The sequence below is a fragment of the Mastomys coucha genome, unplaced genomic scaffold (genome assembly GCF_008632895.1).
Source record: "Mastomys coucha isolate ucsf_1 unplaced genomic scaffold, UCSF_Mcou_1 pScaffold5, whole genome shotgun sequence".
Classification (NCBI taxonomy): domain Eukaryota; kingdom Metazoa; phylum Chordata; class Mammalia; order Rodentia; family Muridae; genus Mastomys; species Mastomys coucha.
Window position 1 is genome coordinate 58,334,088 of NW_022196911.1, and position 27,288 is coordinate 58,361,375.

At 48.0% G+C, this 27,288-nt stretch overlaps 1 protein-coding gene across 3 annotated transcripts in view; it reads left to right on the plus strand.

Annotated features, from left to right (window-relative positions):
- The first annotated feature begins 8,725 nt into the window (after positions 1-8,725).
- Positions 8,726-27,288, plus strand: part of Pmp22 (peripheral myelin protein 22) — a 28,979-nt gene continuing 10,416 nt past the window's right edge. Inside the window, exons 1-3 of one of the 3 annotated variants that reach the window (XM_031352905.1) lie at positions 8,726-8,888; positions 12,876-12,992; positions 14,139-14,238. In XM_031352905.1, coding sequence (XP_031208765.1) covers positions 12,915-12,992; positions 14,139-14,238 — 178 coding nt within the window. In that variant the 5' untranslated portion in view covers positions 8,726-8,888; positions 12,876-12,914. Of the gene's footprint in view, positions 8,889-11,175; positions 11,374-12,620; positions 12,738-12,875; positions 12,993-14,138; positions 14,239-27,288 lie in introns of those variants that run through there. The other 2 variants (XM_031352904.1, XM_031352906.1) reach the window with 2 other exon arrangements.

Genomic DNA, 27,288 nt, shown 5'->3' on the forward strand with positions numbered 1-27,288 from the left:
CTGTAAAATGGGGAGGAAATGTATGAGGGCAGATCCTGAAGACCTGGGAACAATGCGATTCTATCCTGCAGGTGTCCAGAAAAGGAAGTGAACCACAAAGCAGTGAGAATGAAGATTCAGTTCAGAATGACTTCGTCAACCTGGATCTGGGGAGTCTGATGCCAGGTGGTTCATTGCCAGCGTGTTTAAAACATTGCCATTTAGAAAAGAGTTTCCTGATGTAATACAATCTCCAGTTCACATGAAAGCATAATTTACATCAAAACCCAACCCAGGATTCATGTCATTTCTCCCAAGAATGTGGGTTCTAGAGATAGGCTGCTTGTATTAGCTTAAGGGCCCAGGGAAGGGGCTGGGTCACTGAGAGCTTAGAAGTCCTTTGGGCTGTTAGCCATCTCTGGTTCTTGTTGTGTGAGCCTGGGGAACCTCTGGCTATACAGCTAATGTCGGGGTCATTTAGACTATTACTATTTCTGGTCCTGGTATTGGGAGCTTGGCTGTAAGGGTCATTGAGATTACCAGCCACCTCCAGTCTCGGTTGTAAGAGCTTGATGTGATCTGGCCTAACAAATAATGCAGACCACCAAGCTGTCAATCGCCTCCAACTCCCTGCATTCTGGATGGAAGAACGGGTCTTCCCTCCTTTGAGGGGACCCCCTGCGTGATTGATGCTCTTGGTCTCCATGGATGTCTGTGGGTACAAGGATCTTTGTGTTCCCAACACTCACTCACCACATGTTCCCAGACACATCTCCCCTTGTCCTCACCTGGGTTCACAGTGACGAAACTGTTTGGGACTTCTCAGTGTTGGGCACTATGGATGCTTCCTTTTTTTCAATATTTGGAAAGTTATCTGGTTGAGACTTCTCAGCCAAGGCTTCCTGCCTTGAAATCCACCTTTTGATTTTCTGAGATGACTATAGTCTGTTTCCTCCATGGATGAAGCTCGTAGCCTCAGTGCCAGAGGAGGTCATGTAGGTCAACAGTGACACTCAATGATCCTGAATCTTGGCGCTAACCTGGGAGCAGCTCTGTAGCTCCACAGGTTTCAGAAACCCTTTGGAATCCAGTCTTCTCTTAGGAGCGCTCGACATAGTTCCTTATTAAGTAATCCAAGACGACATAGGACTAAGGTGGGGGAGGATATCATATGGTCCATACCCCAGGGAAGGCTCATGAAAACACTCCACTGAGACACAAAAGTCACAAATGTCCCAGCTCTCCTAATAATTGAGGAACTCACGTGGTAGAGGAGTTCAGATGTTCATGTTATTCATATTTTAAGTATGGACACATACTCTGAGGCTGGGCATTAAGCAAGAAAGAGGAAGAAACTGAGGGAGAAGACAATATAGTAGTAGGTGGTAAACCACATCAACCACACAGGGCTTTCCTCCTGAGCCAAACTAACCACTATTTTCTGTATTGTTTTAGTCATCTGAAAGCCGCAGACTGTGGCTCTCCTCTCTTCCTTTCTCTCTCTCTCTTCCCTTCTTTCTTTCTTCCTTCCTTCCTTCTTTCCTTCCTTCCTTTCTTTCTTTCTTCCTTTCTCTCTTTCTCTTTCACATTCAAAGCCATATACCTAAACCAAAGAATTCCAGACTCCAAAAGATAAAAACAGACTCCTCAAGATAAAAACAGATCTAGTCCTACTTTATTTCTTCAGAATCATCTGATATGTTGTTTAAAGTAAAATATTATCAAACTCCTAATGCATATAAATCTTAGCGTCTTACCATCAACACTGTGAGACACATCAATTAGCCCAACACGAATTGCCTACCTCTCTGTGACTAGCAAGCCCTGGTTCCTGGCCCTCTTGCTCCCTCCCTGGAGTGGACTATTTGTATTCTTTCCACTTGTGCCAGAAAAACCACAGATTCCATGTGCTAGAGACCTAGGGCTGAAATGTCTGACTTTGTCTCTACAATTAGCCCTGTGGTGTGCTTAGCTCCTCACAGTTTGTTCACTCATTTTAAGTCAGAGCATGGAAACACAGTGTGTTTATTGTCCGTCTGTGATTGAATCAAATATTGATGCATTCAGTTTACAGGGGGGATTCAGGAATTGTAAATCAGGATTGGCTGGCTCCAGGCAGCAGGGCTGATGTTGAGGCAGAGTTCTACAGTGTGGAGTACACAATGGGGAAAGATGCCTACCTAGTGGCAGCCAGGAAGCAAAGATGGGGGGGGGGTGAGGGTCGGCTGGGGTCTGATCGTACTGCTTCCGAGACCCCACTGACTTAGCTCCCTTCTATTAGGTCCTACTGTCTATAGGTTCTATTAGGTCCTACTGTCTGTCTATAGGTTCCTACACTGACAAAGCCTTAGCATGTGCATGGCTGGAGGAATCCCAACCACAGCACACACTGCTTATAGAGGTCAGTTGCACTCTCAGCTCTGTATCCTTGTGGGGTTTACCCTCATTGTTGTTACCATGTGCCATGGACTGGGTTTCTGCGGGGACCCCTTGTTCCACAGGGTGGTGAGAGTTTTGACCAGGTGGGCAAGGAATTCGATGCATGACAAACAGAAACAACACAAAGAAGTGTGGGATCTGAGTGTATTTGCACAAAATAAGAATCAGGCTTATATAGTATATAGAAACAGGGTGAATATCAGGGATCATGTAGGCAGGTAGCAGTCACATCAAAGTCAGTAAATCAAACAACCAGGTGTAAATGATTCCTTCGGAAGTGCTCTCCCCAACTGGGCTACCTTGGCAGCCCTAAACCAACACCCAACTATCTAATTCTTCTGGGCTGTCAGAAATATGCACCAGGGGGTCTCATTCTTGCTAACCTTTCATGAATTACTTTACTTTAGCCCTAGGAGTGTTTCCTGGGAACATTTGTGACAGATTCCAAATTTTCCAGGGAAGCCAGCCAACTTCTCTCTAATATGTAAAGTAGTTTGCCATAAACTTACTTTGTTGTCAGTAAACTTTAATGCCTGATCTTTTTCACCCTCTCTGGAGACAATCTGTCTGAATAGGTAACTTCCTTGCGGGAATCCTAAGCTAATAACAGTTAGGAAATCAATTATGATCATTGAAACACTGTGGAGGCCAGGAAACAATGTTAAATCTCAGCTTTAGCTATAACAAAATATTTCTCAGGGCACCTTTATGCCTGAATAAAGAGAGCACACAAATCTCTCCACATACTTTAGCAGAGACCAATCTGGAACACATCTGAGTTAGGAGATGCCAGTGACTGACTGAATACCCAGGAGGCACAAACTCCCTTTGAAGTCATACGGCCTCTTGTCCGTGATCAGGCTTTTAACCCTGATCCTGCAGACCTTACTGGGGTAGACGAGTGGGCGTGGCAACCATGGAGCTGTGAGACTACATACAAGTTGAGCCTGGTGGCACAGACCTATAATCCCCAGCTACTTCTTGAGGATCGCAAGTCTATTAAGTCTTGCTGGGTTACAGAGTGAGTTCAAGGCCAGCTTGGGCAACTTAGTGAGATCCTGACTCAAAATTAAAACAAACCAATGAAGAAACAAAAGCCTGGAAAAGGCTTTTCCAGTAGCTCAGTGGTAGAGTACTTGTTTGGCATGTGAAAGGACCAGGGTTCAAGCCTCAATACATTAAATAAAAAATAAAAACAAAACACAAACAAGCCTGTCCATTGGTGGAATTGAGTAGTTAAGAATATGGTCTGATGGATTAAGTTTATATTTGGGCACCACTGTTCTGTCAATTGTGTGGGTGCCTTAGGGGTCAGAGACACTCTGTCCTTAGGGGAATGTATTAAATGAGATGCTCAGCACTGACCCACAGAAAGTGTCCAATACATTATGAGTATAATATTGCACATGTATAATGCATGTCTCTGCATTTCATTACTCTCCACCTCTATATTACTTTAAAGGTTTCTATAACAGTTGATCTTATGGCTGTACCAAAGTTTACTGAATATTCATAACCTCTTTCATTACAGGAATTGTCGTGATTAATACATTTGAGCAGCAGCTTTTCACACATCCAGGACTATTTTCAAATAAACTTCTAAAATTCATTTCTGAGCTCAATGTTTTAAATAATCTCCACACGAGGCCCCCAGCTAGCCACTCAAATTCCCTGGATTAGGTATTTCCTGAACCGTAACAATGAAGAGGAAACATGCTTGAAATTTTGCTCATTTTTCCTTTGAACTTCGCAAAAGGGTTTGGCTTTTGACCTCTGCCTGTGACATCTTGGTATAGCTAAGGTTTCACACTTGAAAAGCAGATGGAGGCTCTCAGAGGGAGAGAACACCTGCCCTCAGGCTCCTTCTCAGACCTCAGGCTCAGAGGTACCCGCAGAGTGACACCTTGGGCTTTGTTGTTTCCCTAGGCCCCCATTATTCTTCCCGCTGGAGGTGAATGCTCCGGTTGGGCTCAAGCATCCCCCTCTGATTAGTAGTCTTTTCTCTCCCCTCTCTTGCCTCTCATATCAAGGCCAGGCTGCCTTTGCAAGAAGGACCAGGGTTGGTCTGCAGGAGCCCTGACCGTCTCTCATGGTCCACTTTCCTCCTTTATACATTCTGCAGTGAGACTAGACGCAGACTAGACGCTCACGCCCCATCTCTGTTGGAGCATGAGCCTGCCTCTTAGGACTGGGATCTTTAAGAAAAGCTTCAGGGCTGCAAATACATGTCTGTTTCTGACCTTCTCTCACTCAAATTGCTCTCTGTCAGCTCATGAGATGTCAGAGAAAGGCAGCTTTCTCCCCTCCACTTGCATTCCTGGAATCTGGCTTCCCTAAGCAACAACACATTCAGAGACAAAGAGTGGTTTGTGCTCTGTAGTTTTCTTTGTGTCTGCAACATAATTATTCTGTGCTTTCTCTTTCCCCCAGGTGAAGGAGCTGAAGATGCACTTCATTCTGAGATAAAACTGTGAATTCCCGAGTTAGGTCATGTGTGCACGTGGTATGTGTGTATATGTGTGCATAATATGTGTGTGTGTAGTGTGGGAGGTATATGTGTGGTAGGTATGTGGTAGTGGTGGTGTGTGTGTGTATGTACATATGAGCACACATGTGTGTAAGTACATGTGTGTGGCATAGTATGTGGCACGGATGTACATAGCATGCAGTGGGATATGTGTGTGGTGTGGTGGTGTGTGTGTGTATGTGTGTGTGTGAGTGTGTGTGTGGTGTGGTAGGGTATGTGTATGTGTATTATGATGGTGGTAATGGTGGTGTATGTGAGTGATATGTGTGTGTAGTGTGTGAGTACATGTGGAGGGTATGTATGTGGTATGTGTGTGTGCCTGTATATGTGAGCATACATGTGTACATGTGCATGTGTGTGGCATAGCATATGGCACATGTTTGTGGCATGTAGTGAGATATGTATGGTGTGGTGTGTGTATGCTCCTCATGCTCCTCTGTGTGTGTGTGTGTGTGCGTGTGTGTATGGTGGCATGGTGTATGTGGTGTGTGTGTGTGATGTGCATGTGTGTGGCTGATTTCTGCTTCCTTGTTTATACAGAGCATCTTCCCATACTCCAGAACTTGAGCATGACATAGTTTTAAACTACTGTATTGACAGAGGGGAATGGAAGCCAATGGAAGTCAAACTTAGCCTCGTTCCTTCATTTCTTTCCTCTCTGCCTCCATTGTCCCTCCTCTCTCTGCATCCTCTCCCCCTTTGCCTGTTCTTCTAAGAAGCTGCTCTTGCACAAGGTCAGAACAGTGTAGATGCATCCAGAGCCAGTGAGTGGACTGTTGAAAATCCTTCCAGACCAGCTGCATCCAGGTTGGGCCCAGAACTCTCCCACACAGGCCGCTGTGAGGCTGCACAGGCTGCGTGAACTCTGTCCAGATAGTGACGGAGGAAAGCTGCTTCAGTGGCCACCTCCCCATCCAGACACACGCCAAGTTCAGGCTCACCTCTTTGCTCTTGGAGAGTGTGCAGAATGAAAAGCCATAGCTTAGGGAAGCAGGCTGTATGTCCCAGCCTGGCCTGTACCAGCTGATGATGGGAGAAGCATGTGCATTTTTTCTCACCCCAGCTCCTTCACATGGAAATGACTACAGTGCTTCCCTCTGGATAGGATGCTGTGGTCAACAGCATGTTATTGGCTGCCAAGTGCACGCAGGGCTTCCTCCTGCAGAGTCTGCTTGAGTCCGACTCCAAAAGACAACAGTGACAGTCTCATGGAATCAACTGTTACATCTGGGCATCGCCCCAGTGCAGATGCTGGGCAGATGTGTGTGTGTGTGTGTGTGTGTGTGTGTGTGTGTGTGTGTGTGTGTGTGTAATATGCATTGTGGATCTCCTGAGGCTGGATGCTGGAAATCAGTACCGAGGGACAGGTGTAACTTTCCCATTTAATAGAAATGTGGGTGACTGACTGTATATAAAGTGTATCTTTCATGAAAAAAAGGAAACTGAATTACAGAAAGCGTGCTAGGAATAGTGTAGATGTAGTTAAGAGGAGTAAGACAGAATGGCGCCTAAGTGTGAGTTTGAGGAGTGCTGTGCCCCTGCTTATAAACGAAGGTGCTGCTGGTACCCATTTCGTCCGATCATTGCAAAGATTAGTGGTATGATTCATATGATGTGCTCAAGGTGGTCCTTGGTCTTAGTAGGATGGCTTGGTAAATATAAGTGGCTAGTGCTATTGATTTAGTCCGTGACTTCTGAGTGGAGTGATCGCTCCTGAGAGACTCAAACTCGGTGCGGTAGACACACTTAGCCGGTAGAATCAGCCAGTCTGGGGTAACTTCACTGCGTCCTTGGGGCAGATACAGGAGTCTAATTTTCTCTACATGTAAAGGGGAGGCAAACATCCACGATGATAAACATGGTTGGGTGACTGCTTTATGCGATTGTCGTGGTATGTGGCTCACTGAGATGCTATCCACGGCTGCGGCGAAGACTTATTTGGCTGAGGAGAGGACTTCTTAAAGGAGCACGAGAGAACCCGAAGGACATTTTCCTCAGGTGGAGCCAGGGGGAGGAGGCAGAAAACCTGATGGGCGAAGACTAGTGTGGATGAGCTGTAGGGATCATCAGGTCTCCCAAGGCCTGGCTGCTGAGATGGAGGGCCTAAGGCAACAGAGGCTGAGAGGGCGGGTCTAGGGAAGACTGGACTCGTAGGGGGACCTGAGAGGCTCAGATGCAAAATCCACGCCCACAACCCTCGCTCTCATTCGTCCTCAAATTCTAGGCTTTAAGGTCATAAATAAATAATATTTTTGGATGTGACCCTTCCGTTCTGGACTGAGGGATAAAAGCCTCTGGCTTGCAGTCTTCATGGGAGGGGGATGTCTGTAAAGATCAAAGGACCCATGCTCCCTGCTTTCCAGAACTCTGTGAAGACAATGTCAGAGGAGGACTGGGATGAACTCTTTTCTTTTTGTCCATACCCCTGCCCCGTTTCACGGGCTGAGACTAGTCCACGCCTTGCATAATCAGTAGCCCAACCCCCTAGCCTCCACCCGGTTTAGTTTGAACCACAGAGGGAATCTGGAAGGAAAAACAAGGGTGTAAGAACTCCAGAACACCCCCGCTGGACAATGGGACATGCTGGAGAAGCAGTGGGACAAGTGACTGGACTCTGAGTCCCATCCTTACCACTAAAGGCAGCATCTCTGCCATGGGCCCTTGTGAGATCATTGGCCATGTTTTCAGTGTCGTCTAAGTACAACAGTCAGGGCTAAGAATAGGTATTGGGAGAATAGAAATGGCTGTGGAAAGGGAGAAAGAAGGGGCTTGGGGGATCTAGAAGATGCGGACTTTGAGTGGGGCAATTGAATCATTCAGATATGTCCCTGACTAGGGAACGCAGTAAGATGTGAGTCTGTGGCAGACGAGGACTTCCTCAGATGCTTTGGGTTGATCACAGTGGAAGTTCCTGACATAAGAGGCGGGCGAGGGGAATGGCCAGGATTCCAGGAAATCTACTCAATTAAACCTCTTCCCTTAGACAAGCATCTGCAGTCGATAGCGATGAAGACTCTTCTTATGAGAGAGAAGGGGTGGGCTGAGCTGAGAAAATGCCCCAAGCATCATCTGCCAAGCTCTTGACTTCCCAACTGCTCTTCCGTCTACCCTGAGAGGTCAGAACCCTTTCCTGCAGAGGGTTGTAAGCCTGAAATGAGCGACCTCACAAATGCCAATATTTAACAGTGATTTGAGGAAGGATACATTAAAGACAGAGCTGGAAGACATGATTTCCTAACTTCCATTCTAATACTCAGCCAGCACGGTATTCTGGGGCCAAGGGAGTTGAAGCAGAAAAAGCAGAGAGAATGGACTCTTGCTAAGTGGGCGCACAGCAAAAATGAACCTGACTTGGGTAGCATTGAGATATTTCGTTCCCTGGTATGATGTGGATGGGGTAATTTGTGCCATGCTGGAATGCTGTACATTGATTTCTTGCACTGTATAACACTGTATGTATATACCCATTACACAGATTTCAGTCCTGCAGAATCCACTCAAAATTGCAGATAGCCTAGTAAGAATGGGCTGGATCTCTTTGCCTGTACATAGGCTAGTGTTTCCAGGGAGAACAGCTTTCAGGTTCAGGAACACCACAAATTCATTCCAAGTTCATTTCCTGCAGGTCCTCTTGGGATCATTCTATTCTGGAAGATACATAAGCTGGACACTGTCTCTTTAAATAGAAGGGGCTGAGAACCTCTCAGGCCACCATGACATATCCCAGCATTGGACCAACCCCTGAATAAACTGGAAAGACGCCTAGTACAGCTTCAGTTACAGGGAGCTCCTCCAGAGAACCTCTCAGGGTGCCTGTCTGGAAGCAGCAGAGCTCAGAGTCTGGTCTGCTGCGTGCATCTGCCGTCCTGCGGAGAGGGCTCCCATCCTTTGCTCTTGACTGCAAAGAAATCCAAGTGGAGGAAGGGGTTGCATCATTGGTCTGGTGAGTTTTATTGGCAAATGGCGTCTCTGGGTAGTGTGTGCTTTTATAGGTTGCTTCAGTTCCTGTCCATTGCAACCTGCAAATGGAAGTGATGGCAATGAAGGCAGCACACAGGTCCTGAAAGTAACAGAGACTCGGGCATTCTCAAATCCTTGCTTTAAACCTGGGTGTGTATTTGGCTGGGGAGGCAAGCGAGTGGTCCAAGAGCATCTAGAATCCGAATGCAACCCAACTGGAAGGGAAAGGGGCTCCTAGATGGCACTACCTAGGGTGAGGTTGCAGTGTTCACCCAGGAGGCAAGTGGGGTTGGTACAGGGCCACTTCCACCTGTGGCCAGCAGGCTCTGGGTGTGGCCAAGCTTGCTCAGCATTTCCTCAGGAGCATTTCCTCTCAAGCACTGGGAGCTGGCCAGGAAGCAAGAGGCAGCAGGGGACAGAAGGGGTCACCTTTCTGGCAGCTTGTGGTGTGGCTATGACCTAAGGGACTGTTGACCGAGATACGGAGTTCAAAAAAGGGGGAGGAGCCGGCTGTGGGTGCAGCCGCAGTTATGCTCTTTTCAAGATGTATATTCGACTTCCTTTACAAGTTTACTTAAGAAACAGAACGGGAAGAGAATCAAGAGTTAAATTCTATACCACCAAGAATGTTTGGCCTTTAAGTAAGAGCACAGCGATGACTTCTAGGACACATCTAACTTATAAAAGTGACCCAGGAAACAGAAGATTTATTAATTTCCATTGCCTCAGTCATTCTCCAGCTGAATGCCTTCTCATGCAGCTCTATAACTCCGGGTATTCTCTAATCTATTTTAGTACCGAGGTGGACAGGCGGGCCTTGAAGGGCTGTGGTCATTAAATGTGATGTTCTAAGAACAGTGGTGTGTTTGGGGACTGGGTCTGTGTTTTGTTCCAGACACACAGCTAATGGCTTTGAACGTGTCGTTAAGGATCACCACTCCCTTCAGTGTAAGCATCGGCCACTCTTCCCAGATGCTCAATGAATGCTCACAACAGGAGGAATCTGCCTGATTAGGTGTGCCCCTGAGTGCAGAGCTCTGGCTTCAACCACTGCCCAGCATCTCCTCTCAGCCTCCTGTGTGCCAAGCCCAGGTATGACACCTGGCATCGGCAGGGCACTGAATAAAAACGTCACACATTCTCTTTTTAATCCGATGAGAAATTTTAAAAGACCATTGTCTGCAGAATGCTTCAAATTTATTTATTTTTGTTTAATGAGCAAGCATATACAATTAGTTCAAATAGTGGCTACTTTCAAATAGCAAAATAATATGGAACTATCTGAGTCTCCCAGGGCTTCATGACACACCACTCTTAACAGGTAGGGAGGGTGTGGACGTGCGGGTAGAGCCTTTAACACACTGGCTCCTTGCTCAGTCAGCCAATACAGGTGACCTGATGGCTAGTTGGGCACATCTCCAAGAAGAGCTGGCTAGCCTCTCCCTCCTTAACTCTGGGCGGCCACACTCAAGTGGCTATGAATCAGCTAGTTTCTCTGGCTGCTCTTCCCGCACCTCAGATGGCCACTTCTCTCACCCCTACCCCCACGGCCAGGACTCCAGCCAAGGCTGGGAGCCAGGCCAGACTGCCTCAGGCAAACTTTGCCTGGAGCATATATGCAGTTGTAAAATCTGGTTTTGCCAAGCCTAGGAGGAGCCGGATCCTAGGGTCCCCTGTCTGTCCGGCCGGGATTTTCCTCCCCTCCTCCCTCTCCTGGATTCCGGTCCCAGCCTAGCCCTCTAGATATGTCCCCTGAATCTCAGTAAACCAGCATACTTTCTAGGTACAAACAGGGATAGCAGGGATGGGTGTTTTAAAGACTAGCCCAGTTAAGACCCCAGCGCAAGTCAGGTGTGCCAGAACCTGAGAGGTCCTGGCGGCTGGTAGGAGAGAAGATACAGCCTCTCATGGGCACATGTCCCTTCATGGGCACAGTTTACTTCAGTGCTCCCGAAAACCCAGCACTGCTCACCACTTGGGGCGTGGGGCAGGGAGGTGGGTATGAAATCTAGCAAGCGTTACCCATGAGGGGGCAGGGGCGAAGGTATAATGTATTGGTCAACAGGGCCCAAGTACCACAGAGCTAGGGGAGGTGAGAGCTGAGAAGCCCAGGGGCCTCCAGCTTCAAATAAAAGTCGAGGTTTTGCAGAGATCTTGTTTTTCCGAGGGTGTCTTTAAGTCCGAGTAACTGTCTCTGGCAGTCTGCGCCCCGCCCGCCTGCCCCCTCTCTTCGGGGAGGCCCGCCCTCCCGCACACGCTGACCCCGGGACACACCCTTCTGCAGCGACGCAAACAGGGCGTAGTTCCCGTTAAAGGGGAACGCCGGGAGCCTCCCACTGCCCCCTTGCTTTGCGCGCGTGCTGGCCCGCAGAACAGCTGTCTTTGGGGACGCCAGCAACCCAGAGGAAGCACCCGAGTTTGTGCCTGAGGCTACTCTGCTCTGAGAAGGCTGTCCCTTTGAACTGAAAGTAAGTTGGTAGGGAAAGTGAAGAAGGTGGGGGGAATAAAGCTGGGCATCATCTGGTAATAGTGTGCCTGAAACGGGGAAGGGCCTCCGACCCTCCATAGGACAGCCTTGTGGCAGGAGCGTTGAGACCCCTTCCTGCTTCCTAGCCTACCCGAGGGACACACCTAGGACTGCCTCTACATCGTCCAGACCTGCCTGGGTGGTGGAGGTGTCTGGATTGGGGCGGCCTTGCAAATCTTTCCAGAGGATGTACTGTTAAAATACCCCGTCCTTCAGGTTGTTGCCGCAGGCCCTATCGTGTTCTTGCTCTCTGCTATTTGAAGCCATCCGATGTAATTTGAATTTTCTGGAAATCATGGGAAAATCCTGTTTATATCTTCAGTGCATTCCTGCCTTTTTGCTTTTGATGTGTTCCTGGAGAGGAAAATGGACGTGTCTGGGATAGAATACTTGTCAAAACTAATTTCGAAGTCTCCTTGGCCCAAGGTGCTATCCTTAACTGGCTCACTCAGCTGCAGCCAGATTTTTCACAGCGGTACCCATTCACGATCAGGTCACCCAAACTTTAGCTCCCTAAAGTCTAAAGTGGGGCGGGGACCGAGGGGGGTGGTGGCGGTAGGAGATGGCATCTCCGGACTTCGGCAATACTTCTTGCTGGCTCTGACCCGGGAGAATTCTCAGACTCAATCAGCCCCTTACACACTGTCTCCTTCCCTCCAGTCAGCGGCACCCGGGGATAGGGCTCCGGGCGCATCCACTCGGGATGGGGCTTTGGACGTGGTCTGGGTGTGCGGCGGGCTCAGCCTAGCTGTCCGTGGGGCCGTTCAGGGGGCGCCCGTGGAGCTGGTGGGGCTGAAGGCTTTTTAACCCCCACCCCCACCCCGGGACGCAGGGAAGGCGCGGAACCGTGCGCGCGGGAAGCTAGGGAGCCGGGCAGTCCTCCAGCCGTCCTGCTCTCCCGCTCCCCAGCCGCCTGCATCTAGGCCGAGCCGGGGGCAGGGCGGCTGCTCTCCGCTGGCAAAAACGGGTGGAAACTTGGAGGCATGTAACGGAACGCGGGGCGCGCTGGGGTCTGGGAAACCAGCCTCGGGCTGCGGGCGACCCCAGGCCTCTGGCTGCGTGCCTGGCGCCGCCCGCTGAGCCTCCCGTCGCTCCCCCCCGGGGGGCGGGGGGTGGGGAATCCGCCCTGTGACTCGGGCAGGGACGTGGCCTCGGTAGCTTCCCAAGTCCCACGGGCCCTGAAAGGCGCCCAGGCTGGGCGGAGGCTTGCTGTGGCCTCGGCTCATCGTTCAGGAAACTTCTCTCCTCCGCGCGCCTCCCGGGGTGATCGAGACGTGCGCACCACTTGCTTGTTTTGTTCCAAAGGCAAAAGATGTTCGGTCGCGGGCGGGCACTGGGCGGGGATATGGATGGCGGCTGCCGCCCCCTCCCGGCCAGCTGGGTCCCCGGGCCAGGGCCAGGGCCAGGGCCAGCGGCCTCACACCCGCCTTCCTCTCCCCGCAGGCACCGCTCCACCGATCCCGAGCCCAACTCCCAGCCACCATGCTTCTACTCTTGTTGGGAATCCTGTTCCTCCACGTCGCGGTGCTAGTGTTGCTCTTCGTTTCCACCATCGTCAGCGTGAGTGCGGGGCAAGTGGGCAGGGGAGGCTTCCTGCGGGGCGGCAGCTATCCCTGCCCTGGGTTCCCAGCCAGTGCTTCCCCAGTTGCCAAACTGGAGTGATATTTGCAGACAGCTGGACATCCCAGGACTTCTGTTGTTGCACTTCTTTGCCACCCGCTTCTTTTCAGTTCTTTGAGAAAGTTAGGCCAGCGTCAGGGGTAGGAAGTGAGCAAGGGCTGGAAGAACATAGCTACTCAGGTGTCAAGCCAGTCTTGAAGCAGGACTGTAAGTATCTTACCGAGCTGCCCACCATTGATAGGGGCTGAGCAAGGAAGTAACTGGTATGGAGCTGTCAGACACAATGGATTAATTCACTTAAAATTTGCTTTCTTGAAAAATGAAGATGTATGCTTCTGGTTTTAATGTCTTAATGTGAGGCAGGCTGGAAGTGTGGTTTGGGATGATTTATGTTAATTGATTTATTATTTACAAGATCTTAGTTATGACTAAGGCTTTTGCTAATCCTGACAGGGCTGTAGGAATGATAAACTTAGTTGGCACAGGGCTTGATTAGAATGTATAAAAACCTAGCCTGGCATGAACTTTAGTGCTGTGCCTGAAACCTCAGTACTTCCTGAGGTAGAAGAAGGGTCAGAAATTCAAAATCATCCTTGGCTGCATAGAGAGTTTGAGGACAGCCTGGGCTACATAAGACCTTGATCCCTATGCCCAAATATACGTTAAAATGAAGATATAGAGAAGTCATGGCTAGGAGTGACACCCAGAAGGTGTAAGTGTGGTGAGGGTGAAGTCTTCCTTGTGCAAGCCCCTGGTTGCTACTATGCCATACATTTCTGCGTATGGTACCATTTATATGAGTCTGGGTGTCTGGAACCTTTCACACACAAAACAGTGTTCCCACCTCCACACGATGTCTGTACCAAACTGTCACTTCTCATTTCCTGATCACAACTGTCAACTTTACCAGGGAGTGGTGAGGGAGGAAGGGGGAGGATCAGGTGTCTAGGGGATGAGGCTGGGGAATGGCCTGCTGATCTCACTGGGCAGGGAGGAGGGCTAGGTGTCCAGGGGAGGAGGCCTGTCTACCGTCCTTTGCCCTGCTCCTCACTGTTTCACTGACTGGGCGTGTCTGCCTATTTGCAGCAATGGCTCGTGGGCAACGGACACACGACTGATCTCTGGCAGAACTGTACCACATTCGCCTCCGGAGCCGTCCAGCATTGCTACTCCTCATCAGTGAGCGGTGAGAGACTAGTTTTGGGCCCTGCGCAGATTGGTTCTAATGGGTCTTCTTTGGCACCTGAAATTATCAATTCTCGAGGCTCTGGTCTAGAAAAATCCCTACTGGGTTGGGGTGGAATGTGTCACAGAGTCAGCAATCCACCATGAGAGGGAGGGGACAGCTGTCTCCTGAGGAAGGCTTCAGTCTCCCCATGACTCTACCTGAGCCATGCTGCTTGTCCCAATCACCTGGTGTAGTGTTCTTTGTGGGCAAAGAAAGATGGACACAGGTGAGCAGAGAAGGTGACATGTCAGGACACACTGAAAGATTCCCACAGCAACAGGTGATATTGTGGACACTTTGGGTTCGGTGGCTGTCTCTATCAGAAATGTCCTGTGTCACCCCTCTGCAGCTGCAGGTGATTGGGCCTTCCTGCATATGGCCTGGTGAGGTTTGGATTTCCCTGGTTACCAGACTGCCTTCCTAGGTCTTGGGTCACAGGGCTATACCATTTGGCATCATAAGCTGAGCCTGAGGGCCCTTCTCCAAAGCCTGTGTTTCTTCTTCACTATCAGCAGGGAGCCTGGGCTGTTGTGATGGATGTGTGGACGTGAGACTGGTGCCAAGGCTTGGCCTTGTACTCCCCAGAGGCCTGGAATTCCAGCTCTGAAAGGCTAGTTAAGGACAGCTTCCAATCTTACTGTAAATTGCTCACCCACCCTCCCTCCCCCCCTTTCTCTTGCTTGAAGATGCCATGCTCCGTGAGAGGAACCACCAGTTCATATCCAGCCCTGTAGAACAGGCAGTGCAGTGACTCAGCTCTGTGCGAGCCATTTCCCGGGTTGGATTTTTCTTCCTGCAGACTCTGTAGGAATATCATTGAAGTGCTGCAAATTAAAGACCTTAGCCTTAGGCCCAGTAGAAAGGGGAACTGGTAACCTATTTATATTGAGGTCAGGTAAAAAGCTCTTTTAAATTTTCCCCATTCTGGGGGTGGGAGACAAGGCAAAAGACCTCAGTCCTTTCGAAATGGGTCTTCATCCGAGTGTGTGTGGCACACTAAATTGAAACCATCCTAGAGGTTGCATGGTTTGTTGGCAGCCAAGTAAATGCACTGTTCATGAGTGCTTGAGAATGTGATGAGGTTGCTCTTGGTCCCCCAAAGCCACAGCATCAGGTTTCAACCACTTCAGCTCTAGGGTCTGGCAGAAGTTCCTCGCACATTCATGATATGCATCTCCTGGCTCTTTACTGCCATCTAGTGGTCAACAGTGGCAAGGCATATACTGCAAAAGTCTGCTTTCTCTGGGGCTTTGGGCCTGGTGTCCACAGGCGCTGTCCCCAAGTGGCATCTGGCCACGTGGGGTTGGCACAGAATTCAAGACTGTTAGGCCCGGAAGGGAGCAGTTTTGGCAGGCGTATGAAAGCTGCCTGAGTTTCAGCCGAAACGAGGAGGCAGAGGAACTAAGTTGTGCACCAACTGTCTGCAAGAGAGAGAAAATACAGCCTGTTAACTGGCCCAAACTCTGTCTCTTCCTGATTAGTAAACAGCTGTCCCTTGGTGCCAGAAGCATATCTTAAAGAGGCCCTAGTGCTGTTTTAAAGAGGAAAGTCGCCTCTCAACTTCTCCATGCCTGGCATATCCATCTTCCTGAGCTAGCCCACACTGACGTTGCTCAGTTTGTCAGCATGATTCCAAGTGTGCACGGTGGCTTTTCTGGGAACCCCAGCTCACAGTTCTGACAATGATAGGCTTCTGAGGCACTCAGGAAAGTCCTCAGAGAAGTTGGGCTTGCTTCCACTTAGGCTTATTCTAAATTAGGGGTTTCCGGTTAAAGTTCCTGAGTCGTAATTACCTCTGATGACTTCCTGGTGTGTCAGCATGTTACGCCTAAGCCCTGGGTGATCAGTCCTCTGGGCCCGCTTTGCCTGTTCTGTGGTGTTCAACAATGAGTTGTGCAGCAATAGTACGGAATGTTCAAAGCACTGGGCCACCTTCATGAATGAATTATGTTTGGTTCTTAGAATTAAGCCAGTTGCGTTTGTTCTTAGAATATTGGAAGCAAGCTTTCTTTTGAAGTAATAGTTATCAATAGTGATTTGTAAAGGATGTGCATTAAATGTGTACTTCCCATTTACATGATGGGTTCCCCTACCTCCAGTGGAATTTGCTGCATCTAAGGTTAGTCTGGAGTTCCTGGGTTCCAGGGAATCCCCCTGCCTCATTTTCCTTGAGTAGCTAGGACATCACAGGCGCATGCCACTATTGTAGCTTCAACCCATTGTATCTCTGAAGGGACCCAGATGCTCTACCCTCTCTCCAGAGGTCAGCTTTGTAGCCAGTGAAGCCACATGTCAATGCGGGTGGGGCCTACCTGGTTGTACTCTCAGGTAACCCAATATCTACTATTCCATCAAACCTGAAGGTGTCTCAGGTCTTTTTTTTTTTTTCCCAAAGCTATCTCTTCGTGCTGGAATGTTTTATCTGTTTTACTCATACCTCTAATCTCTTATCACCTTCTCACCTTTTCTAAATGGATTCACTCATTTGCTGAGGTGAACTGGCTCTGTGGGGCCCACCTTGAGGCTCAGGAGCTCTTGGCAGCCAGCAGCCAGCAGCCTTGACCCTGCTGGTGCTGAACCTCAGTGAGGAGTCAGGGAATATGGGTGTGGGGAGATGAGTCATGATGGACACACACCAGGCCAGGTACCTGAAGAGAGGAGAGGGGGCAGGCAAACAGTACCAGAGCTCAGGGAGGAAATGGAAGAGCAGTCTCTAGTGGGAGGCAGAATATGATCCATCCTCCAAAGAGCAGACAGGACTTATGTAAGTAAGGTAGGAGGAGAGATAGACTCCGGGTGACCAGTTGGCTGGTCAGTGTTAGATCTGAGTCCACTGGGCAGAACACCTTTAAACCTTACTGTGGCAAATGAGTTTATTTACCCCTCTTTTTTGTTTTTTGTTTTTGTTTTTGTTTATTTCCCCCTCTTTTAACAAAGAGCCTGGCAGCCTGAGAGATGCATGGGTTCCATGACATTTTTAGATAATTAGGTACTGTCTAGCTCACTTCTTGGAGTAGAATGGAGTAGAATTATGTCAGAATTCCTCTCTCCTTTCTTCTTCACTCTCTCCTCCCCCTCCAGGCTTCTCCTTCCCCTTCTCTCCCTCCCTCTCTAGCTTCCCATGATCTCTTCCTCAGCTGGAGTATAATCTTGGAGTCCTTTATCCATGGGTAAGCATTTGTTTTCTTCCAGACCAGTTTTCTCTTCCAAACTCCAGAATCCCCTCTGCAGCCATCTGCCAGACAGTTCTGCTGCTGCTGAGACCCCACCCAAGCCATCATCCCAAGTCATGCTGCACCTCACTCTTTGACCATCTCTCTCACTGTCTAGTATCTTAGTGAATAGTGCTTCACCACCCAGCCTGCCCAACAGCTGGAGTCTACCCTTCATGTGCTTCTCCCACTTCTCACGGCCCTGGGTCTCATGAGTCATCCTGTCCCCTAATGTCTGCTGTCACAGTCCCCTCAATTGTCAGAGACACAGAGCAGCTTCTGATTAGATGGCTTTGATATGTTCTTGTTCCTCTGTGATTGGTTTTCCAAGTTGAGTCCAGGATGATGTTTTTAAAAATAAAGCCTTGTCCCATCACTGGGTTTTCCAAGCTTTCTGGGGCCTCCATTTCCGAGTGACAGCTTTGGCAAGGCCCAGGGGGATTGGCTGGAAGGGTCTCCTCCTTTTATCTAGACTTTCAGCATTTCCTTTCCTCCTTGGATGTAAACACTGCGCCTCAGGATTTTCCTCTTTTCTCTCCACTTCCTGACTCTCTCCTTTACTAGTCCCACTCTCATTATTCCACCCAGAGCCATTTGTTGTACCCAGGCTGTGCCACAGTGAGGAGAAGAGAGCAGAAGGGCCAGCCAGGGACTTCAAGTGATACAGTGGCATCACGGGTACCATGCAGGGAACTGAACACCAGATCAGGATCGTGAGAGTTTGCAGTGTGTGTGTGTGTGTGTGTGTGAGTGTGTGTGAGTGTGTGTGTGCGAGTGTGTATGAGTGTGTGTGAGTGTGTGTGTGAGTGTGTGTGTGTGTGTGTGTGTGTGTGTGTGTGTGTGTGTGTTGGGTGGGAGGAGCTATTTGGAGTTGGAGAATGATCCTGAAGTATGCTGAGTGAACATCTGGGAGAGGCTCTGGGTGGGGAACCACTGAGCACAAGATCACAGGGAAAGAGGGACAGAGTGAAATAGCTGAGTAGGTCCAGAGTGGGGAGTATCCAAAGACCCTTCCAGACTCTAGCAAGGAGCTGATGCCTCTGGAGGACCTTCTAACTTCCCCATTCAGTTGAAACCTGGTCTGCTCGAGATGATAGGGGATCTGTTTTCTTATAGAAGCCTTCCTAAGGCAGACTCTGGTGGATCTTACCAGGAATTCCAAAATATCTGGCTGATAAGATTCTCAATACTTTAAAACAAAACAAAATAAAAACCAAAAAACCCAAACTTTCCTGCCTTACAGATTTTCCTCCCTGGAGACCTTTATTTTTCACAGTCAGAAAATAGTTATAGAAAGGATTTTATATTAGAGGGATGAGTTGGAGTCTTACAGCTTTGACTAAACCTTGGCTTTTCAAATAAGTGAAGTCTGTGAACTCAGGTTCTGATGGCTGCTAATATTTCGAGGAGCTGCTGCTCGAGGTCTGGGCAGCCTGTCTGCTGCCTTGTTATAAAGCGAACTGGTGCCCCACGTTTTGAATTTCCACTTTTTAAAGTGTTCAGAAGGATTTCCAGCTCTTGATTTCACCTATGTGGACCTGGCCTGGAGCAGAAGGGTCAGATCCCAGTGTGCCCTGGCGTCTGAGGGTCACCAGGGCACAACCTGCCTTTGCTCTTGTCATTGGTGACTTCAGAGAACCCAGCTGAGGTCAGGCACAGCAGAGCTTGCCTTTGGTGAAACTCGACTCAGATCCCGTTCCCTACTTAAGGAATTGTTCTATTGTGTTGGAAGATGAGAGCCATGACAACAACATGTTGTAGTAATTTCTTACCCTAATAAGCCCGTATAAAACCACACATCCTGGTTATCATATCTATAAGCTCTATGCCTAGATCAGGCAGATCTAACACTGTACTAACTTGTTCCCCAGCTATGAGACCCCTTGCTGCTTGCAGCTTCTCCAGGCTACGTGGTTCTGCTCCATATTGGCTTCTACCTCCTCTTCCTCTGTCCTCCCTCTTCCTCCATCCTCTCTCCTTCTTCCGCTAAGACCTTCAGCACCACCTTTCCCTTCCGCTGCCCAATCACAGGCTTTAGCCTTTATTTGACCCAGTTAGAATGGGGGAAGGTTCACCTGAGATCACCTGAGTAGTCATCTACCCTTCCTTGTACGCAGCTCCTCTTGAGGAAGCAGAATTAGCATCAGAATACAAACAACACCCGGGCAACCCACAACAACCACAACCACAACCAAGATGCCCATTCTTGAGACATCTTTGATTTTAGACAGAAAGTGCCTTCTCATCCCAGTACATGAGGGAAATAACCAGGCACACAAGACATACCTTACCTCACCATCACCTATGAGAGGCCCTACAGGGCTTTCTCATGAAATTGGACCTTTCAGCTGCAGAGGACCTCTTTGTCTCAGAGAGTGGATGAGGGCCAGACAAGAAGCCAGCAGAACTTTCTTGCCCTTCTTTTCCATTCTAAATGATGGCAACCAACGCATAGCAGGCAGTAGGCTGTGGGTGCCATTGCTTGGGCTGAAAACCGGAAAGCATGCATCTTGCCAGCCTCGGTTCCACCGACCGCTCTTGGTGGTCTCTTTTGTCTCTGTCTCCAAAGTGCTGCCAGACTTTTTATCTCACTCTTGCATTTGGCGACACTGCCATTTTGGCAAGCTCACCAGAGCATTTCCTTGCTGGGGCTCAACCTTGCGTCAGGCGTCAGGAAACCCAAAGGCCCTCTGCATGTACAGGCTAGTGTCTCACAATTTAAAACCTTTGTGACTCTGCAGACCAGCCCATGAGCTCTGCTTCAGTAAGGGCTCTTGATTTTTCAGGATCTCATAGGTTCCCTGGCAGGAAGAGTGGAACCTAGGGGATGGGACAGGACATTTTAACTCTTGACTTTCTTATCAGATGTCAGTATGCGGGAGTTACTATCAAGCATTCACAGTCTTTGCTGTTTAAAAACTTTAGGTGTGAGGCTGAAGTGAGGGAATCCCCCAGCCCAGGAGGGTAACACTGCATAGCTAACACAGTGGGACCTTGCTTCATAACCAAACTTCAGCCACATCCTTAGGGTTTCACAGAGCCCAGGAAATATCCTTTGCATTTTATGGCGGGGAGAGATTGGGCCTGGCTTGACCTGAGGGGACTGTCACCTGAGAGGAAGATGTGTCAGCCTAGAGCTTAAGAAGACAGTCACTGGCATTCAAGAGCCTCCAACTATCCTCCGGTTTCCCCATCAGTCTGGAGATACCCCTGCAATAAGCACACTGCGTGGCTAGCCTGCTGGTGGTGGGAAACACCCAGCTTCCAAGAAAGCTTTTCATTTCTGAGGAGATACCAGTGAGCTGCAGCTCTCTGTTCTTCACACATATGGAAGCCGTACTATACTGCAGGCAGAAGTTAGTCACATAGTGGGGTAAGAAAGGTCAGGTCTCTGCTTCATGGAGCTCACAGTTTTTTGGGGAGCATGGGTTATAACCAAGAAACAACCCTGAGAATGAAAAGTGGGGTTCAGAACGAGGTAGAAGGTTGCTCCTGAAGGAGGAAAGGATCAAGTCATAGGAGGCCTCTTTGTTCATAGTAAAGGGTAGGTATTTTGAAAACAAATTTTGGGGACCAGTGAGGAGCTGCAGTTGGTGGTCCAGAATGTGAATGATGGACAGTGACAGTCCTGATGACAAAGATGACATAAGCAGCTATGCCAGGTCAGGCCGCCTTCTCAGAGCCCTGCATTCAACCAACATTAGAACTGTGGGGCATTGGTAGAGGCTTGGCTGATTTCAAGGAGAGGAGGAAGAGGTAGACTGGTGATAGCTTTTGCTGCTGCATTCCATGTAGGGTTTGAGAGAAGCATGGTTGGGAATGAAATCTAGGCTTGTTAGGGCAAGGGACAGGTAGAAAATGGAGTCTTGGACTGAGCTTATGCAGCTGGAGGAAAACAGGGCGACAAAGGCTTCTCTTGGATTTAGCAGTCCCTGGGGACTGGTCTCACTGGATCCTCACGTTTGGATATCCTGAGTCTGTGAGGGAAGGTGTTCAGGGTTCTGGCGCTGAGGAAGGGAACGCAATTCTGAGCCAAGCCTCGGATGGAGTGGGGATCTGCGACGGAAGATTGCCTTTCTCTGTACCGTTATTCTAGACTTGGGCTTATTAGGTCCCGTGGCTCACCCTCAAGAAGTGGAAATCTTTCTAGTGACCTTTGAGCCACCCCAGGGTGACAGCAGTCTTTGTTCTGTTTGACAGCTCTTCACACTGGGGAGGGGTGCCGTTTCCTCTTTTCCATGGCTTCTCTGGAGCTAGTGAGATTGTTCTGGGGACTCCACCGTATGGTCTAGGTGAACAGCAGAGGTGATGTTGACTTGCCTCTCTGAGTTGAACCTATGGGTTTGGCTCAGCTGACTGACTGGAAAAAAATAATAATCAAAGCTGTCTTTCCATGCCACATCACCTCCCCTCCCACTTCTTTACCTTTTGTGGATTCTAAGTCCAAAGTTGGCAGGGAAGGCACTAACTCTGATTTCAAGTACGTAGTTGACTTCTCTGGCACTGCCAGAGCACTGTAGTGGAAAAACAAGTCCGCGAGGACCCAGGAATCATGCTCTTTCACACTCCTCTGCCTCTAGCAAATGGGCAGACTGCCAGGTGCCCTGATGTCTTACTACTAGTGTGTGCTAAGGTTGGACACACCATCGGACTGTAGGTTTATCACATTGGCTCGGGTGAAGAACTTTACCCTGTGACAGTTTCAGGTTTTTTGAGCTTTTTGGATTAGTGACATTCAGCCTGCTAGCTAAGGTGTCTTTGGAGTCCCCTGATTGTGAAGGTTCTTTCTACCCCTGGCACTCTGTGCTCACTGCATCCAGCCATAGTTTTCCCCACTAAAACACCTCCTTAACTGACCAGCCAAAGCCAAAAGGCCTCTGGAGAGATCTTCATGGTCTCTGTGAGTCCCAGGGCCATGCCTTGCTTTTCTGTTTGACTGGCTTGCTGCAGGGGTCATGGGCAAAGTTCGCCTGAGCCCTGATTTTCATCTCAAATTTTCTGCTGGTCTGCTGGGGGAAGGGTCCGAGGCCCTGGGACAGGACCCACACTGGACTCCGGGCAGTCAGGCCGGTGGGCGAAGGGTGAGCAGAGGCCACATTGTTGAGGGTGGAGGCCGCTTGGAAATCCAGCTATTTCTGGAATGACATTCATACTGAGAAATGAGGGAAAATGGTGATTTTTGTGTGATGGTAGTGGGTTGGATTTGGGGGTGGGGTCCTGCCCTCAGGGTTGTCATGTGACACTGAAAATAGTGCAGTACTGTGCCTACGGGAGGTGCTGACCCCTGCCTTTGTGACTTACCCCTCCAAGAGCTTTCTTCCATCAGTTTGCGTTCTATCTTAATCTACCTAATGTTTCCAACATAATGATGTCTTTATACCTTTTATTTTTGGTGATCTGGGAGATCTATCCAGTATCATTGACCATGCTAAACTAGTCACATATCTACTAGCTACATTCCAGAGGTCCAGGCGTTCTCTTTCATGAATCAGAAAACCATTCACGAATTGCCCAGGAGGAACCGGAGGTCATGGGTAGAGAGGCTGGCTCTGTGCTGGCTGATACTGACAGAAGCAGATGAACTGTTGGTGTTTCCTGGGCCTTTAACCAACCAGACTGTAGGCCCTGGGCTAAGAATACAGCTGAGGGGGCAGATGTACTTCCTCCTCTGCTCAGCTGGCTCTGGGAGGGAATCTGACCTTGAGGGAAGCTTGGATGATCCAGCTCTGCCATCCCCTGTGTGCTCTGTGGGATGGGACTGTCTACAGCCACAGCCTACAATAAAAAAGCTGTCTGTAGTCCTGGGACCTGGCAGTCTCGTTGGAACAGCAAGCCTGCCGAGAGCAGGAGGGCTTTTCCATTCTAGAACTCAGCACCGGGTTCTGTTTGTCTCCTGATGTCCTTAAGCAAAGCCCGATGAGTGGCATTTGATGAAAAGAGGGTCTCTCTTCTCTGTGCCCAGAAATCCTGCAGTTTGGGGACCCCCTGCCATTACCATTGATGTCACGTCTTCAATGCCTTGTAATTTTTAAACCTGTTTAAATGTTAAAATAATACATGTGAAGTTGCTTGTCGTTACGGAGCACGGATTTGTCCCGGGCCTGATGCCAAAATCCTCACGAACTCAAGTTCCTCCCATTCAATGGGTAGCTAATATTGGGTATAATCTTTGCACAAGCCTGTATAAATAGTTGGTGTTGTACCGTTGCAGGGGTTCAGATAAGGAGTGTGTGTGCATGTGCACTATGGGCACAGCTTTCACAAATGTCTTTTCACAAGTGTCTGGTTGAGTCTTCGGATGTGAAAGCTTCAGACAGGCAAAGAGTACATACACTCTCTTCTTATGAAAACAAAATCAAAAGATGTAGATCTGGTGAAAGAATTTTTGACCACACTCCCCTTATTGTGACCAAAGTTCCTGAGGTTCCCCTAGGCATCAGACTGACATTTCTGTAGGATGTACTGGAGCACTTTCGGTGTGTTTACATAATGGCCCATGCTATGTGCCCATTTTACTCATTATTGTCTTGATGTCTTATAAAGGTTCCTCTGTCTAATTTATCATTTTTCAAGTGCTGCATGTTCACTGTGGCCAGATAGCCTAGTTCACTACTGCAGGACACTGTGAGGGAGACTGTAAGGGGGACTGTGGGGAGATACGCTGACTCATTACTCCCAGTGATACAAGAGACACCACCCTGAACACCCTGATTAATTTCATTAATCTGTCCTGTATTAATTTTGAATTTCTTTATTTCTTGTTTTTCTGGCTCTTTGAGTTGACAGTCTCCCTTCTTGCCAGTATTTTTCTAGCAAAGGCACGAAAGGCAGACATTGTCCTCTGAAGGCTGCTTTGGCTGCAGCTCATGGTTGTGACTCCTTTACTTTCAATGTCATTCCTTGCTGCTTACGTATACTTGGGGGTATATGTTCAAGTGTTTATTTCCAGATACAGATATTAAATTATTGGGTTATTGTGTCTTTTTTTTTTTTTTTTTTTTTTTTTTTGTTTTTCGAGACAGGGTTTCCCTGTGTAGCTCTGGCTGTCCTGGAACTCTCTCTGTAGACCAGGCTGGCCTCGAACTCAGAAATCCGCCTGCCTCTGCCTCCCAAGTACTGGTATTAAAGGCGTGCGCCACCACCACCCGGCCGGGTTATTGTGTCTTAAGCGTTGAAAAATGTAAATATATTCTTTTGGATTTCTAGGTATAAAAGTCTGTAGTGTTGTCCTCTTTTTTTGTGAACAGTGTATCCAGGTGATGTGATCCCGGCGATGTGATTGGCATTAAGTTCTTTTTGTTATTAGTACCTGTGCTCACATGTCATAGTATGTGTGTGGGAAGTAAGAGGAGCACTCTTGGGACTTGGTTCTCTCCTTCCACTAAAGACTGCTCCAGCGCTTTCACCCACTGAGCCATCTCACCAGACCTGATACTATCTTTAAACAAGTTTTGGTTTTTTTTTTTTTTTTTTTTTTTTGACACTTGGATAGATAAACATTGGTATCACGGTCTCCATGAGTTTCCTATGCACCCTCTGGTTATCGAGTGGGGTAAAGTATCTTCATATGTTTGCTGGCTTTATGTTATCTGTTTGTGAGTCACATATCCGTGTGGCTGCCTAATTTTACATTTGGCTCTTTGATCCCTCTGTAGCTTATTCTTGTGCCTCTGTGAGCTAGAGACCTAACTTAGCTGAAACCTCACGTGTCATCTCCTTCCTTAGGGCTTTTGAGCTGTATTTAATGTATACTCAGTTTGTATCTATACATCCAAACTCTTCCTGCTTCCTTCCTTCTTAACATCCTCTTGACTGGAACATACGGCTTGGTTTGCTGACATTTTAGAAGCTTTGCATTACACTACTTTATATATTTGAGATACATTTTGCTGAGTGTATGACTAATAGGTAGCAGGTGAGGTAATAGACACACTGGAGGTCTATGTTTAATATCTGGTAATTTTTGTTTATTTTTCTGGTGTTCTTGCATTTATTTTATATTGTTGATCTTCTACTTGTTGTTACTGTGCTTGATTCAAAAAAATTATCTTTTTTTTTTGCTTTTATACTTTTTAAAGGAAAAAAATGAGGCAAGGTATCATGTAACCCAGGCTGGCCTTGAACTTGCTATGTAGGTAAGGATGACCTTGAGCTTTCAGTAAGTCACCACTGTTAGTTTATACAGTCCTGGGGACCGAAGTCAAGGCTTCGTGCAGACTGGGCAAGCACTCAGCGAACTGAGCTACAGCCATCTTTTAGCTGAAGTTTTGAATCCCTCTGTCAAATCCCAGTTGAGATATTTCCAAGAAGAACATTACATTGCTCGTTACTTTTGATAAAATTGGAGCCTTACAGCTTTGAGTGTGTTTGTCCAGGAACATCATTAACACCGCTTTTTTGTTCTTCAATAAAAGCTGTCAACCATATTGACGTTTGCCTCCCCCAACCCCTGCCCTCACGGAGCGGGTGTTAAGATACATAGTCTCATTTTCTTTTTCAGTTTTATTCATCTATGCTAGCTCTATTAATTTTGGATGTATTACATTCTTGGTTTTTATTTTCTGACTTTTTCAGTTGACAGTTCAACCCCCTCCCCCTATTTTACCATTTTTTTCATTAAAGGCATAAGAGACAGATACCTTCTCTGAAGGCAGATTGAGCATCAGTGTTGTTCCTTGTTGGGGAAATTCTTACCTTTCAGCCCCATTTCCTTAAAGGATTGTTTAAATCCTTTTATTTGTTTATTTTTATGTTTGCACATTTATTTTGGCATTTGTTTTATTTTTCTATGCTGGGTGTTCGTTATGTTTGCAAGGCAAGTACTTATATCCCGGGCCATAGCCTCTGCCCTGGCTTCTTTTTTTTTTTTTCTAACTCCTGGTTATATTTTATGCTTGGATCATCTCTACTTTCCTGAGATGTTCCTCACTCCCCTGCCCCCCAATACACAGTCAGTTTGGAAGCCTATTCCATGTGGGTTTAAAAATAGTTTATAGCTTTTGTCATTTGGACATAAATGTCCTATGTATCTGGCACATTGAGTCAGATCCTGCTGTGGAGGAATCCCTTGACCCCTGGTTTTGGCTTTCTCATTCACAGACCTGGAACAAGAAAGCTTTTCTCTTTGATCCCCTTACATTCCAGCTCCAATTCTGTTTTTCTTAGACGCTGCCGTTCATTTTTTATTTTGATTATCATTTATTTAGGGTTTCTGTTTGGTTTCAGATTGCTGTTTGTTGGGCAGATCTCTTAGGTAGTTAGCTAGGATGATTTCACTCAGAGAGCTCTTCCCTGAGGACTTTGAGCTCATTCCGTGTCCTATGGTTGAGGCTAGAGTTGCTCTCACTATGGGAGTTGATGTGTTTCATCTGTAGTGCTTATGGTTGAGACCCACCCTCTTCATCATCTTATCCCCACAGCCAGTGCGGGCGCTCAGCAAATGCTCACACAAAAAATGTCCCTGATCTCCAATTCTGTTCTGACTTGAGAACCAGTTTGGGGTTCACTTGGCTATAATGAAGTTCAACTGTCAATAATTGAAGTCCAGGGTATTTTTCGTAGTTGTATAAGTTTAACACATGCAGATTGCAGGTTACGCTAGATTAGTGAGATCCAGAGGTAATTCACAGAGTGTTCGTGAAAGATCTTAGAACTGGCAAGGGAGACCCAGTGTCGTGTCTGCTCCAGCCTTGTCCCTCAGGACCCAGCCATAGTAAGTCACAGCTCTAGTTTCAGACTGGGACCTTGAAATTGTGTCTTCTACTTCATCTCACTGTTTTAATGTAGCAGGTGACAT